Raw genomic sequence first — 15039 nt, forward strand, 5'->3', positions numbered from 1 at the left:
TCTCCCTGTATTGGAAAAATACTTCTAGTCTGAAATGAGTCCAATTAGTGCTGCCACAGACTTCTATTTCTTACCCATTGTGTTGCATTACCATTTTTCAGTGACATGTGGTATTGTTTTAACTCAACTTAATGGACTGGAAAGCGTCCCTTCTCTCATTGTTGTGCTCATTGTTTGTGTTCATCTTCTTAACAGAAGACAGCGCTGATCTGGACAGCATTGAAGCAGTGGCTAATGAAGTGCTGAACATGGAGATGCCCAGCACGCCCGAGCAATTACAAACTTTGGCAAACAGTATTCGGGATCGAGTGGAGAGCCTTTCAGATGTTGAGACTGTCCTGCAGCAGAGCGCTGGAGATATAGCAAGGGCAAAAACGCTGTTAGATGAAGCCAAAGCAGCCAGGTAACAATTGACAGCACTTTCTGCAGCCTCCTACATGAAAGTGTTTTCACGAGATTTTTTAAATTATTATTTATTATTATTATTATTAAACTTTATTTGTACCCTGCTAGCATCTCCCGAAGGACTCGATGCGGCTTACACAGGCCAAGGCCTCAACACAACAACAGCATAACAACAACAATACAATACAAAGCAAATCAAAAAACATAAAGCAATAACAACAACATTACACCATAACACAGTAAAACCAGGGCCGGGCCAAGTGATGGGTACAGATTAAAAAGTGCTGGGTGTCACAGGTGGCATGTTGGATTTTGGGCAAATGCAATGTGCAGAGAGTCTTAAATTCTAATAAAGTGCTTCTGGGACATAGTGCTGGGGGTTATCCTATTCCGGAAAGGCACATCGGAATAGCCAGGTCTTCAAGTTCTTCCTAAAGACAGCCAATGTGGGTGCTAGTCTGATGTCTTTGGGAAGGGTGTTCCAAAGTCGGGTGCCAACCACAGAAAAGGCCCTGTCCCTCATCCCCACCTAACGCGCCTGTGACGCAGGCGGGATCGCGAGCAGGGCCTCTCCGGATGAACAAAGGGAGTGCCTGGGTTCATAGACGGAGATGCGGTCACGCAGGTAGGCAGGTCCCAAACCGTTTAGGGCTTTGTAGGTAAGCACCTGCACCTTGAATTGGGATCGGAAGGTGAACGGCAGCCAATGGAGCTCCTTAAACAGGAGGGTTGACCTCTCTCTGTAAGGAGCCCCAGTTAACATCCTGGCCGCTGCCAGTTGGAATTTCCGAGCCGTTTTCAAGGGCAGCCCCACATAGAGCGCATTACAGTAATCCAATCTAGAGGTGACCAAGGCATGGATCACCCCAGCCAAGTCAACCTTTGCGAGGTACAGTCGCAGCTGGCGCACAAGTCTTAGTTGTGCAAAAGCCCTCCCGGACACCGCCGACGCCTGAGCCTCAAGCGTCAGTGATGAATCCAAGAGAACTCCCAAACTGCAGACCTGTGACTTTAGTGGGAGTGTAACCCCATCCAGCACAGGTTGACACCCTATACCCCGGTCTGGTTTACAATTGACCAGGAGGACCTCTGTCTTGTCGGGATTGATCTTCAGCTTGTTCGTCCTCATCCAGATAGCCACAGTGGCCAGGCACTCATCCAGCACTCGAGGGGCCTCCTTGGAATTAGGTGGAAATTAGTAGTAGAGTTGTGTGTCATCTGCGTAGAGATGGCACCTAACTCCAAAACTCCGGATGACCTCTCCCAGCAGTTTCATGTAGATGTTAAAAAGCATGCGAGACAGAATAGAGCCTTGCGGGACCCCACAGGTCAAAGGCCAGGGGTCCGAGCAGGAATCTCCCAGCTTCACCATCTGGGATCAACCCTCCAGGAAGAACCGGAGCCACGACAAAACCGTGCCCCCAAGACCCATCCCAGAGAGTCAACCCAGAAGGATACCATGATCGATGGTATCGAAAGCCGCTGAAATGTCCAAGAGAACCAACAGAGTCACACTCCCCCTGTCCAGCTCTCTACGGAGGTCATCCACCAAGGCAACCAAGGCCGTCTCAGTGCCGTGGCCAGGCCTGAAACCAGACTGTGACTGATCTAGGTAGTTGTTGTCATCTAGAAAGCCCTGGAGCTGGGAGGTGACCACCCGCTCCAGCACCTTGCCCAAGAAAGGGAGGTTGGAGATCGGTCTGAGATTTCCTGAGAACACTTTGGTATGGAACATCCTTTTGGAGGAGAGAGACAGGGTGAATCTTCTTAGCTTCTTCTGGACATGGTAGAGCTTGTCTTCCAAGCCAGCCTAGCCTAGGGAACACAGAGCGTGTAGGCTGGGATTTTCACACTGTGAAATTATAGTGCTACGATTTCTCCTTAACTGCCATGGCTACATTCAATTAAATCCTGGGGATTTGTATTTTGATGAAGCTCTAGAATACTGTGGTTGAGAATTGTAAACACCTTATGAAATGACAAATCCAAGGGCTCCATAATGTGGAATCTGTTGAAGTGGAATCATCTATATCTATATATATATATGCTCTGTGCATAATGAGTACCTTAAAAACAAAAGAACCAATGAACAAAATCACACCAAATTTGGCAACAAAACGTCTCACAACACAAGGAGTGACCATCACTCAAAAAATTATGACTTCATCATTTGGGAGTTGCTGAGATTTATAGTTCACCTACAATCAAAGAGCATTCTAAACTCCACCAATGATGAAATTGGTCCAAACTTAGCACAAAGGACTCTCATGACCAACAGAAAACCACAGAAGGGTTTGGTGGGCATTGAACTTGAGTTTGGGAGTTGTAGTTCACCTACATCCAGAGAGCACTGGGGACTCAAACAAGGATGGATCTGGACCAAACTTGGCACGAATACTCCATATGCCCAAATGTGAACTCAGATGGAGTTTGGGGGGGAAATAGACCCTGACATTTGGGAGTGGTAGTTACTGGGATTTATAGTTCACCTATAATCAAAGAGCATTCTGAACCCCACCAACAACAGATTTGGGGCAAACTTCTCACACAGAACCTCCATGACCAAAAGAAAATACTCAAGGCTATCCAGTCCAACTCCCTTTGCCAGGGCAATAAAATGTAACCAAAGCCCTCCTGACAAAGAGCCATCCAGCCATAAATATAGATAGATATGATTCACACACACACAGATATAGTATCATAGATTTGAAAGGGACCCCTAAAGAAGGACAATTATATGTTGCATGTTCCAGAGTAGGCAAACCAGACACTCTCCACATCAACACTGACAAAATAACAGCAAGAAATACTGTTTATCCAGAAGCATAAAGAAATTACATATATTAGAAAACAACACTTTCTCATTATTTTTCCAGATCACCAGACTGGGCCACAGCAATGTGTGGCAGGGGACGGCTAGTAGTAGTATAATTGTACTAGCTGTACCCGCTACATGTTGCTGTGGTCAATCTTCCCTCCCTCTTTCTCTCCTTCTTTCTTTCTCTCCTTCCTTCCTTCCCTCCCTCTTTCCTTCTCTTCTTGTCTTCTTTCCTTCCTATTCTACCTCATTCCTTCCTTCTCCTCCTTCCTTCCTTTTTCTTTCTCTCCTTTCTTCCTTCTCTACCTATTCTTGGGCTGCAACTCCTAATAGTCCCCCTGATTGATTGATTGATTGATTGATTGATCGATCTACCTACTATCTATCTCTAACTAATCTATATATCTGTTGCACTCCAGAACTAGCCCCTCTGGCTATAAACACACCACACATTGAATAAAGGAACAATCCTTTTTATTAAAGCTTATCAAAAAAGCCAGTAGAAATAAATGTTTGTAAGGATAGATAAGGTTCCAAAAACCAATAAGGCATTTAAAGGCAGCCAGATAAAACAGTGTCTAAAACGTAGCAATCAAAAACAAATGTCCAAAAAACATGAAATTATAATCCAAGGCAATGATATCCAGACAGGAATCAAACAAGAAGCAAGAACAGACCAGACGCTGCTAGTCACCTTAAATTCCAGATTCTTTGAAATTGGAAGAAATTATCTTGTTTTCAAATAGATCCTTTAACATTTTTTGCTATTGTTAATTTCTATTAAACAGTAAAAGTGCAACAGATGTTAAAGTCACCGCAGACATGGTGAAAGAGGCTCTGGAAGAAGCCGAAAAGGCCCAAACTGCAGCTGAAAAGGCCATCAAACTAGCAGATGAAGATATCCAAGGAACGCAAGACCTTCTTACCTCTGTATGTTTTGATTCTCTAAAAGTTTTGACAACACCTTTTTACCCATTGAGTTGTGGACACAAATACTCCCAATACAGTTGCAATTTCTTGCAAGATAGCACAGTGGTTTAAAAATATGCACCATTTATTAAAATCCCACTTTTTCACTGCTTGCACATTGAGGCATGCAGATCGTGGGAGTCCTCTTGACCATTTTGGTACAGTGAATTGCCAGTACTGCAGGGCAGAACCCACTCTCCTTATAATTGTTGTATGCTTTACTCGGTTCACTTTATTATTAGCCATTGTAAATGTGTGTTCCCTAGAACATCATTTCAGTAATATTTATCATTGCAGCAACAGGAAAACAAAACAAAACAAATAAAAACAGCAGGTACGAGGAGCCAAAATCCAGTCTGAAAGAGCTTTCCAAGAGCAGAACAAGAATGGAGTGGAATAAAACTTAATTGCTTTTGGATCAACCTTGGGCCTGGCCCTGTGCCATGGTAATGCATTTTTGGCACACACATTAATCACTAGCATTGTTCCTGGCTGCGCCACTCTTCCTTTATAGGCCAGAAGAAATGTCAAGGTAGTGGGAAGAGTTACCCACCATTAGTCCAAAGGTAAACAAGGCAATAAAGATAAATAATCGACAGAACTAGGGAAATCACTTGGGTCCATTTGTCTCCATTAGGAGATCGTTGTGACTTACTCATGGCCCCTCTAATGTTGAATTCAGCTTAAAGAACGACACATTATATCGCTGTACTGCTGCATCTTATTTTATTTATTTATTTCGTATCAAAAGCATTGCATAAATTAGTATAAAGCTAATTGATCTTAACACAGCATTGATCTTAACACAGAAAGGCATTGATCTTAACACAGAAAGGATTTGTGTCCCAACATTTTGTAAGAGTTTGGGAAAGACTCAGTGCTTAAGCTGGACCCTATACATCAGGCATGAGCAAACTTCTGCCCTCCAGGTGTTTTGGACTTCAACTCCCACAATTCCTAACAGCTGTCAGCTGTTAGGAATTGTGGGAGTTAAAGTCCAAAACACCTGGAAGGCCGAAGTTTGCCCATGCCTGCTATATATTGATGTATAAGTCTAGAAATTTTAATTAAAAAATGACCCACGAAATGATCATCGACTTAAATCACAGGTCACATCAAAATCCATACTTTTGGCCCCAAAACCGGCCCTCAACATATACATGAGTATTTACGGTATATCCTTTAACTCACTGCAGTTCGGTAAGCAATCTCTGTATGTCTTTCTCGTTGGTAACATGTTAGATTGAATCTGAAACGACGGCATCGGAAGAATCTCTGAACAATGCAACTTTGCGTATTGTTGAGCTGGAAAAGAACGTGGAATTGCTCAGACAAAAGGCTGCTACGAACACAGAGGACATCAAAACAACAGAAGAAACCATTGCTTCTGTGAATCAAACTGCCACGGATGTTAAAAATGTAAGATATTCCATTTGAAATTGTTTTGTTTGTATCCGAGAAACTAAAAGGTGTTCCATGGCCTTTGCTCTGAACCCTCAAGGGTCTTCATATATATTTCAGTAGTCAGTTGTCTGGGTAAATTATATGTGGTTTTAAAGTTAGTCTTTAATGCTTAAAATAAGATCAGGCTTACTACTTACTTAGATGGTTCCCCGTTGTCCAAGTAAGATTGTCCTCCAAGAGTGGTGGGTACATAAGTGACTGCGGAGCCCTGTTCTTGACCCGCATAGAATCAGAGTTGGAAGAGACCTCATGGGCCATCCAGTCCAACCCTTGCCAAGAAGCAGGAATATTGCATTCAAATCATCTCTGACAGATGGCCATCCAGCCTCTGTTTAAAAGCTTCCAAAGAAGGAGCCTCCCCCACACTCCGGGCAAAGAGTTCCACTGCTGAACGGCTCTCACAGTCAGGAAGTTCTTCCTCATGTTCAAATGGAATCTCCTCTCTTGTAGTTTGAAGGCATTGTTTCGCATCCTAGTGTCCAGGGAAGCAGAAAACAAGCTTGCTCCCTCCTCCCTGTGGCTACATTTCACATATTTATACATGGCTATCATGTCTCCTGTCAGCCTTCTCTTCTTCAGGCTAAACATGCCCAGCTCCTTAAGCTGCTCCTCATAGGGCTTGTTCTCCAAACCCTTGATCATTTTAATCGCCCTCCTCTGGACACATTCCAGCTTGTCAATATCTCTCTTGAATTGTGGTACCCAGAATTGGACACAATATTCCAGGTGTGGTCTAACCAAAGCAGAATAGAGGGGTAGCATGACTTCCCTGGACCTAGACACTATGCTCCTATTGATGCAGGCCAAAATCCCATTGGCTTTATTTGCTGTCACATCACATTGCTGGCTGCCACATCACATGTTCTTCCGCAGTGGGGGCATATGTTTCCACGCGTTTTCCTCTTGGCACATTTCTCTCTTTTGCTCTCCGTTCGTGTCTCTTCAAATTCTACAGCACTGCTGGTCACAGCTGACCTCCAGCTAGAGCGCTCAAGGGCCAGATCAGGCTTAGCTAAATGCAATACTACAGAGTGTTTAAAAAAATGGACCCATTTTGAAATTGCTATCTCTCTGCAACCACAAACTTTCCACAAATAAAACTCTTACTTACCCCTTGAAAGGGTGGGACGCAGTTTCACATGATTACTATTAGATGCCTCTCTTAGTAGACAAACAACCCTTAGCCTGTCATTTGCCAGATGGCAACCTTGCTATATATAAAAGGCCTAATGAGATACCCTTCATTTACAGCTGATATGGCAAGAATTCCCCATTGACGTGACTCCTGTAGTGTTCTTGGTGTAAATCCAATAGTCTTTTTCACTTCCTAAAATAGTATGAACACCCTATCTCTTCTTGCCGTGACTCATTTGAAAAGGATGAGAACATCAAATCACAATGGGTCATGGATTTCTTCTTTTGGAAGAAATCCATGGCCTCTGCTTATGATGGGGATGTAGATTCCGCTTAGAAGATCCCAATCACACTATGTCCATACATGCTTTCAAACCATCTCCAAACTTATGGTGACCCCATGAATTTCATAGGATTTTATTAAGGAAAAAATGCAAGTTCCTTCCTCTCAAATATAGTCCACAGTACCTGGCATTCATTGGTGGTCTCCATTCCAAATACTAATAAGAGCTTGACCCTGCTTAGCTGCTAAGATCCACCCCTACCAATCTCACAAGCTCGTCTTGTGGGCACAAGGGAGAGAGCCTTCTCCTATGTGGCTCCCCGACTTTGGAACTAATTACCTGGAGAGATTAGGAAAGACCCCTTCTCTAGAAACGTTAAAAAAGAACCTTAAAACCTGGCTCTTCCGCTGTGCCTTTGGCGAGTAGGTGCACAATATGACACCATTGCACCCCTCAATACTCTTCCCACTGGAATACACGCCCTCCAAATGGGAAGTTTAGCTTCTCAACTATGTGTTTTTATGAGTTCCTTGCAGATAACTTGCTCCTATTTTTATCTCATTAGTCTCTGAATCATTTTTATCCTGTACATGTGGTTCACCCATTGTTATTGTAATTGTGCTTACTGGAATGTTATCTTATGACTGTGTTTTTAATTTTTTCCCCTTTTCCTCTATGTAATTTGATGATATTGTTTATTGTTTATGCTCTGGTTTTATCTTGTTGTAATATGTTGTCCGGGCTTGGCCCCATGTAAGCCGCTCCGAGTCCCCATTGGGGAGATGGTGGCGGGGTATAAATAAAGATTATTATTATTATTATTATTATTATTATTATTATTATTATTAAGAAAAGACAGGATCTGGTGCTTAGGACATTTAAGACTCTGCAGTCATAGCTACTTACTTACTTACTTAGGTGATCCCTCTTTTTCCGAGGAGGATTGTCTTCCAATATTCTTGTGGGTCCGTAGGTGGCTGTGGAGCCCTGTTCTTGCTCTGCATCTTCTTCCGCAGTGAGGGCATTGGTTTCCAAGTAGAAGGCAGTCTCAGTCGGGGTTGGCTTGAAGCGCCTTCCTCTTGGCACGCTTCTTCCTTTCGCCCTCCATTCGTGCCTCTTCAAATTCTGCAGCACTGCTGGTCACAGCTGACCTCCAGCTGGAGCGATCAAGGGCCAGGGTTTCCCACTTCTCAGTGTCTATGCCAGAGTTTTTAAGGTTGGCTTTGAGCCCATCTTTAAATCTCTTTTCCTGTCCACCAACATTCCATCTTCCTTTCTTGAGTTCGGAGTAGAGCAACTGCTTTGGGAGACGGACAACATAGCCGGTCCAGCGGAGTTGATGGCGGAGGACCATCATTTCAATGCTGGTGGTCTTTGCTTCTTCCAGCACGCTGATGTTTGTCCGCCTGTCTTCCCAAGAGATTTGCAGGATTTTCCGGAGGCAGCGCTGATGGAATCGTTCCAGGAGTTGCATGTGACGTCTGTAGACAGTCCACATCTCACAGGCATACAGCAGGGTTGGGAGGACAATAGCTCTATAAACAAGCACCTTGGTATCCCTACGGATGTCCCAGTCCTCAAACACTTTCTGCTTCATTCGGAAAAATGCGACGCTCGCAGAGCTCAGGCGGTGTTGTATTTCGGTGTCGATGTTGACTTTGGTGGAGAGGTGGCTGCCAAGGTAGTGGAAATGATCAACATTTTCTAATGTTACACCATTAAGCTGTATCACTGGCATTGGAGAGGGGTTGGCTGGTGTCTACTGGAACAGCACCTTGCTTTTTTCAATGTTCAATGACAGGCCGAGCTCGTATGCTTCTGCAAAGATGTTTAGAGTGGCTTGTAGATCTTCTTCTGAATGTGCACAGACGACGTGGTCATCAGCATACTGGAGTTCTATAATAGATGTTGTTGTAACCTTGGTTTTGGCTTTCAGTCTGCTGAGGTTGAATAGCTTGCCATCTGTCCGATAGATTATTTCCACTCCGGTGGGAAGCTTCCCATCAACAAGGTGAAGTATCATAGCGATGAAGATGGAGAATAAAGTTGGGGCAATAACACTTTTAGTCATAGCTAAAAGGAGAGGTGTCAAAACAAACCCTTGAATAATGCATTCGGTTTCTGCATCCTGGGTGACGCTGCCACCTTGTGTTTTGCTTTCAAACTGCAGGTGTTAGACAACGATGTCAATGGCAAGTATAAAACAGTAGAAAACTTAATTGCCAAGAAATCCGAAGAGTCTGCAGATGCCAGGAAGAAAGCCGAGGCACTGCAGAACGAAGCCAAAACACTGTTAGATCAAGCAAACAGCAAACTTCAGCTCCTCAAAGGTAAAGCCCATAAATGTGTTCTCAATTATACAAAACTGGACATTCCTCGCCTCCCAGATCCATTTCCACAGCACCATGGCACAAAACAATATCAAATCCAGCTGTTTATAAGAAACTTCTCTATTTCTCTCTCTTGAGTAAAACCAAAGGAGCTTCCATTGTGAGACCGGGTTTGTTTCTAGTTGCATCTTTGTCTTTTCTCCAAACGCAGTGGATGATCTGCGTAGGGAACTTGACAGGAGTGTGTCCCTGTTGGTTCTCCTGGACTTCTCTGTTGCCTTCGATACCCTAGACCACAATATCCTCCTGGGACGCCTCGTGGGAATGGGGCTTGGAGGCACTGTTTTGCAATAGCTCAAGTCCTTCCTGCAGGGTTGGTCTCAGGTGTTGTTGAGGGGCACTTGCTCGACCCCGCAGCTATTGTCCTACATGAAGCCGCTCGGTGAGATCATCCAGAGTTTTAGAGTTTGATGCCATCTATATGCAGATGACATTCAATTCTATTACTTCTTTCCATCTGCTGCTAAGGAGGCTGTTCAGGTCCTGAAACAGTGCTTGGCTGTGGGCGAACAAATTGAAACTGAATCCAGACAAGACGGACGTACTCCTGGTCAGTCATAAGGCCGAACAGGATATAGGGTTACAGCCTGTGCTGGAATGGGGTTACACTCTCCTTGAAAACACAGGTTCACAGCTTGGGAGTTCTCCTGGACTCTTCGCTGAGTCTGGAACAAGTTTCTGTGGTGGCCACGATTAGAATTTGTGTGCCAGCTGCGCCCTTGGGAAGTCAGACTTAGCCACAGTAGTCTATGCTCTTGTTCTGTCTCAAATAGATTACTGCAACACATTCTACGTGGGGTTGCCTTTGAACACTGTTCGGAAGCTTCAAGTAGTCCAAAGGGGGGGGGGCAGCCAGGTTGCGTACTGGAGCAGCATACAGGGAGTATACAAACCCCCTTTTGTGTCAGCTCTACTAATTGCTAGTCTGCTATCGAACAGAATTCAAAGTGCTCACCTCGAAGGGAACTTAGAGCAGCTTACAAGATATATATACATATAATATACTATATTATTACATTATCAGTTTCTCAAGTCGCTCCTGACACGACAAAAAAAAAATCAGTATTAACTATTACTGTATTATACGATTATTGTATATTGTATTATATGATTATATTGTAATATTATTAGTAATATTGCATGTAATCTAAATATATTATATTATTAGTAGTATTATATTGCATTACCTTATATTATATGTATATACATTATATTATATTATATTATGTTGTTGTTGTTCATTCGTTCAGTCGTCTCCGACTCTTCGTGACCTCGTGGACCAGCCCACGCCAGAGCTCCCTGTCGGCCGTCACCACCCCCAGCTCCTTCAAGGTCAGTCCAGTCACTTCAAGGATGCCATCCATCCATCTTGCCCTTGGTCGGCCCCTCTTCCTTTTACCTTCCACTTTCCCCAGCATAATTGTCTTCTCTAGGCTTTGCTGTCTCCTCATGATGTGGCCAAAGTACTTCAACTTTGTCTCTAGTATCCTTCCTTCCAGTGAGCAGCCGGGCTTTATTTCCTGGAGGATGGACTGGTTGGATCTTCTCGCAGTCCAAGGCACTCTCAGCACTTTCCTCCAGCACCACAGCTCAAAAGCATCGATCTTCCTTCGCTCAGCCTTCCCTATGGTCCAGCTCTCACATCCGTAGGTGACTACAGGAAATACCATGGCTTGGACTAGGCGGATCTTTGTTGCCAGTCTGATGTCTCTACTCTTCACTATTTTATCGAGACTGGACATTGCTCTCCTCCCAAGAAGTAAGCGTCTTCTGATTTCCTGGCCACAGTCTGCATCTGCAGTAATCTTCGCACCTAGAAATACAAAGTCTGTCACGGCCTCCACATTTTCTCCCTCTATTTCCCAGTTGTCAATCATTCTTGTTGCCATAATCTTGGTTTTTTTGACATTTAGCTGCAGCCCGGCTTTTGCGCTTTCTTCTTTCACCTTGATTAGAAGGCTCCTCAGCTCCTCCTCGCTTTCGGCCATCAGAGTGGTGTCATCTGCATATCTGAGGTTGTTAATGTTTCTTCCAGCAATTTTCACCCCAGCTTTGCATTCATCCAGCCCCGCACATCGCATGATGTGTTCTGCATACAAGTTAAAAAGGTTGGGTGAGAGGATGCAGCCTTGCCGTACGCCTTTCCCAATCTTGAACCAGTCTGTTGTTCCGTGGTCAGTTCTTACTGTTGCGACTTGGTCCTTGTACAGATTCCTCAGGAGAGAGACAAGGTGGCTTGGTATGCCCATCCCACTAAGAACTTGCCACAATTTATTATGATCCACACAGTCAAAGGCTTTAGAATAGTCAATGAAGCAGAAGTAGATGTTTTTCTGAAACTCCCTGCCTTTCTCCATTATCCAGCGGATATTGGCAATCTGGTCTCTCGTTCCTCTGCCTTTTCTAAACCCAGCTTGAACATCTGGCAACTCTCGCTCCATGTATCGCTGGAGTCTTCCTTGCAGGATCTTGAGCATTACCTTACTGGCATGAGAAATAAGGGCCACTGTACGGAAGTTGGAGCAGTCTTTTGCATTTCCCTTTTTTGGTATGGGGATGTAAGTTGATTTTTTCCAGTCTGATGGCCATTCTTGTGTTTTCCATATTTGCTGGCATATGGCATGCATCACCTTGACAGCATCATCTTTTAAGATTTTAAACAGTTCAGCTGGGATCCCGTCGTCTCCTGCTGCCTTGTTGTTAGCAATGCTTCTTAAGGCCCATTCAACCTCACTCCTCAGGATGTCTGGTTCTAATTCATTCACCAAACCGTCAAAGCTATCCTCAATATTGTTATCCTTCCTATACAGATCTTCTGTATAATCTCGCCAACTTCTCTTGATCTCTTCAGCTTCTGTTAGGTCCCTGCCATCTTTGTTTCTTATCATACCAATTTTTGCCTGAAATTTACCTCCAATGTTTCTAATTTTCTGGAAGAGGTCTCTTGACCTTCCTATTCTGTTGTCTTCTTCCACTTCCATGCATTGCTTGTTTAAAAATAGTTCCTTGTCTCTTCTGGCTAACCTCTGGAATTGCGCATTTAACTGGGCATATCTCCCCTTATCCCTGTTTCCTTTTGCTTTCCTCCTTTCTTGGGCTACTTCCAGTGTCTCAGCAGACAACCATTTTGCCTTCTTCGTTTTCTTTTTCTTTGGGACGTACTTTGTTGCCGCCTCCTGAACAATGTCACGGACTTCTGTCCATAGTTCTTCTGGGACTCTGTTTACTAAATCTAGCCCTTCAAATCTGTTCTTCACTTCCACTGTATATTCGCTAGGAATGTTAGTGAGATCATATCTAACTGGTCTGTGTATTTTCCCTGATCTCTTTAGTTTTATTCTAAATTGGGCAATAAGAAGTTCGTGATCTGAGCTACAGTCAGCCCCAGGTCTTGTTTTCACCGACTGGATGGATGTCCGCCACCTTTGGCTGCAAAGGATGTAGTCAATCTGATTTCGGTGCTGACCATCTGGTGAAGTCCATGTATAAAGCCGTCTTTTAGATTGTTGGAAGAGAGTGTTTGTTATACACAGCGAGTTTTCCTGGCAAAATTCTATCAGCCTGCGTCCCGCTTCATTTTGTTCTCCCAGACCATGCTTGCCTGTGATCCCAGTTGTCATTTGACTTCCCACCTTGGCATTCCAGTCTCCTGTAATGAAAATAATGTCTCTTTTTGGTGTATTATCCAGTAGGTCCTGGAGATCCTCATAGAACTGATCTACTTCTGCTTCTTCAGCAGCTGTGGTTGGGGCGTATATTTGGATCACTGTAATGTTGAAAGGCTTTATTATATTATATTATATTATATTATATTATATTATATTATATTATACTATTAACATAGCACAGGAGACAAGGTGGAACTGTCCCCTGGCCCCCTTTCTCTTCACTCTGGCCCAGAGCAGCACTTGGCGCTGGGGGGAGGGGTCCCCAGCTGATGACATATGCAGGAGACAAGATGGAACTGTCACATGCCCCCCTTCACTCTGGCCCACAGTGATACTTGGTGCTGGGGGGAGGGGTCCCCAGCTGATGACATATGCAGGAGACAAGATGGAACTGTCACATGCCCCCCTTCACTCTGGCCCAGAGCAGTACATGGTCTGGAGGGAGGAGTCCCCGGCTGATGACATATGCAGGGGACAAGGTGGAACTGTCCTCTGTCCCCTCTCTTCACTCTGGCCCAGAGCGGCAGTTGGTGCTGCTGATGACATATGAGCCTGCTAGAACATTAAGATCTGCCGGGGAGATCATGCTCTTGGTTCAATTGTTGGGGGACGAGAGACAGGGTCTTCTCAGTGGTGGCCTTCGGCTCTGGAACTCTCTCTCCAGTGAGATTACATTGCCTCTCTCCATCCTAGCATTCAGGAAACAACTTAAGACTTAGTTATTCAAGCAGTCATTGAGCAAATGACAATTATGGAAGTAACTAGACACCTGGGATTTATGCAATGTCGTAATGTTTTATGTTATGTTTGTGATTGTTGTTAAAAGTTTTTGGTTTTAATCTATTGCCATGTTCTTCATTTTTGATATGTGATGTTTTATATATGTAAAACATTGCATTTTTCCATTGATTATGTTGCGAACCGCTTTGATTCCTCCAAGGTGAGAAAAGCGGTATATAAATGCAATAAATAAATACAATAAAATAATAAATAAATCCCACATGCCACGTGCTGCTAGATTAACCTAACTTCTATGTTCCATTTTCTTGCAGAATTGGAAGACACCTATGAGAAAAACCAACAAATCTTAGAAGACAAGGCCAGGCAAGTGGTGCAATTGGAAGAAACCGTTCGTGGCCTCTTGCAGGCCATCAGCCAGAAAGTTGCAGTTTACAGTACTTGTTAATAATTGGAATTTGGAATGAAGACCTTAAGGAGGAAAAAATATGAATCAGAAGACAAGTTGTGTACCAGTGAGACTCCTGAGAAGACTAAATACCAGCTTTAGTAACTTGAAACCAAATATTTTTTTATCTCTTGCCTTACAAAATAAAAAATAGTACTTTTGTAACAAAGTATACGATTCATTTAACCAATGTTATTTTATTATCCCAAATGGCAATTAACCCTTTTTAAACTGCCAATAAAATATTAGCTTCAAAGATGGGATTTTAAACCAATTACTTTCAATTATAGGCCCCTGCTTTCTGGCCTTAACACTATACACGGGATGCCATTGTTTTACATTCGCTCATTGTCACTATTCCCAATTTGTTGGAAATGCTACGCGGTCAAATTTGTTGTGCTTGTACATAATAAGACTGGGATGAACAAGACAAATTATTTCCTTTGAACAGCTACATGAAAATCAATATATCAATAACTACCATGCATCTGTTTCAAACTGTTTTAATACCCCTCTTAAGACACATCACAAGAAAGATGTAGGGAAAATGCACCTTTGAATTTACAGGTTGAATCCAAAGATGCTGTCCTGCTCACGAAAGGAGCATTTTACTAATACGAAAGTGTGTGAGTTATGTGTGAACTTCACCAAACTACGTACATTTGTATATCCAAATCAAAATATGCTTAGTAGTTGTAGGTTTTTTTCGGGCTATATGGCC

General features: G+C 43.5%; 1 protein-coding gene across 1 annotated transcript in view; it reads left to right on the forward strand.

The window, feature by feature from the left end:
* The window catches only part of LAMB1 (laminin subunit beta 1), a 134647-nt gene extending 120073 nt beyond the window's left edge, over nt 1-14574 (forward strand). The window contains exons 29-33 of the mRNA XM_060778391.2: nt 196-403; nt 4012-4153; nt 5435-5611; nt 9245-9404; nt 14185-14574. Coding sequence (XP_060634374.2) covers nt 196-403; nt 4012-4153; nt 5435-5611; nt 9245-9404; nt 14185-14318 — 821 coding nt within the window. The 3' untranslated portion in view covers nt 14319-14574. The remainder of the gene's footprint in view (nt 1-195; nt 404-4011; nt 4154-5434; nt 5612-9244; nt 9405-14184) is intronic.
* Nucleotides 14575-15039: the final 465 nt, after the last annotated feature.

Source organism: Anolis sagrei, chromosome 5, assembly GCF_037176765.1.
Source record: "Anolis sagrei isolate rAnoSag1 chromosome 5, rAnoSag1.mat, whole genome shotgun sequence".
Classification (NCBI taxonomy): domain Eukaryota; kingdom Metazoa; phylum Chordata; class Lepidosauria; order Squamata; family Dactyloidae; genus Anolis; species Anolis sagrei.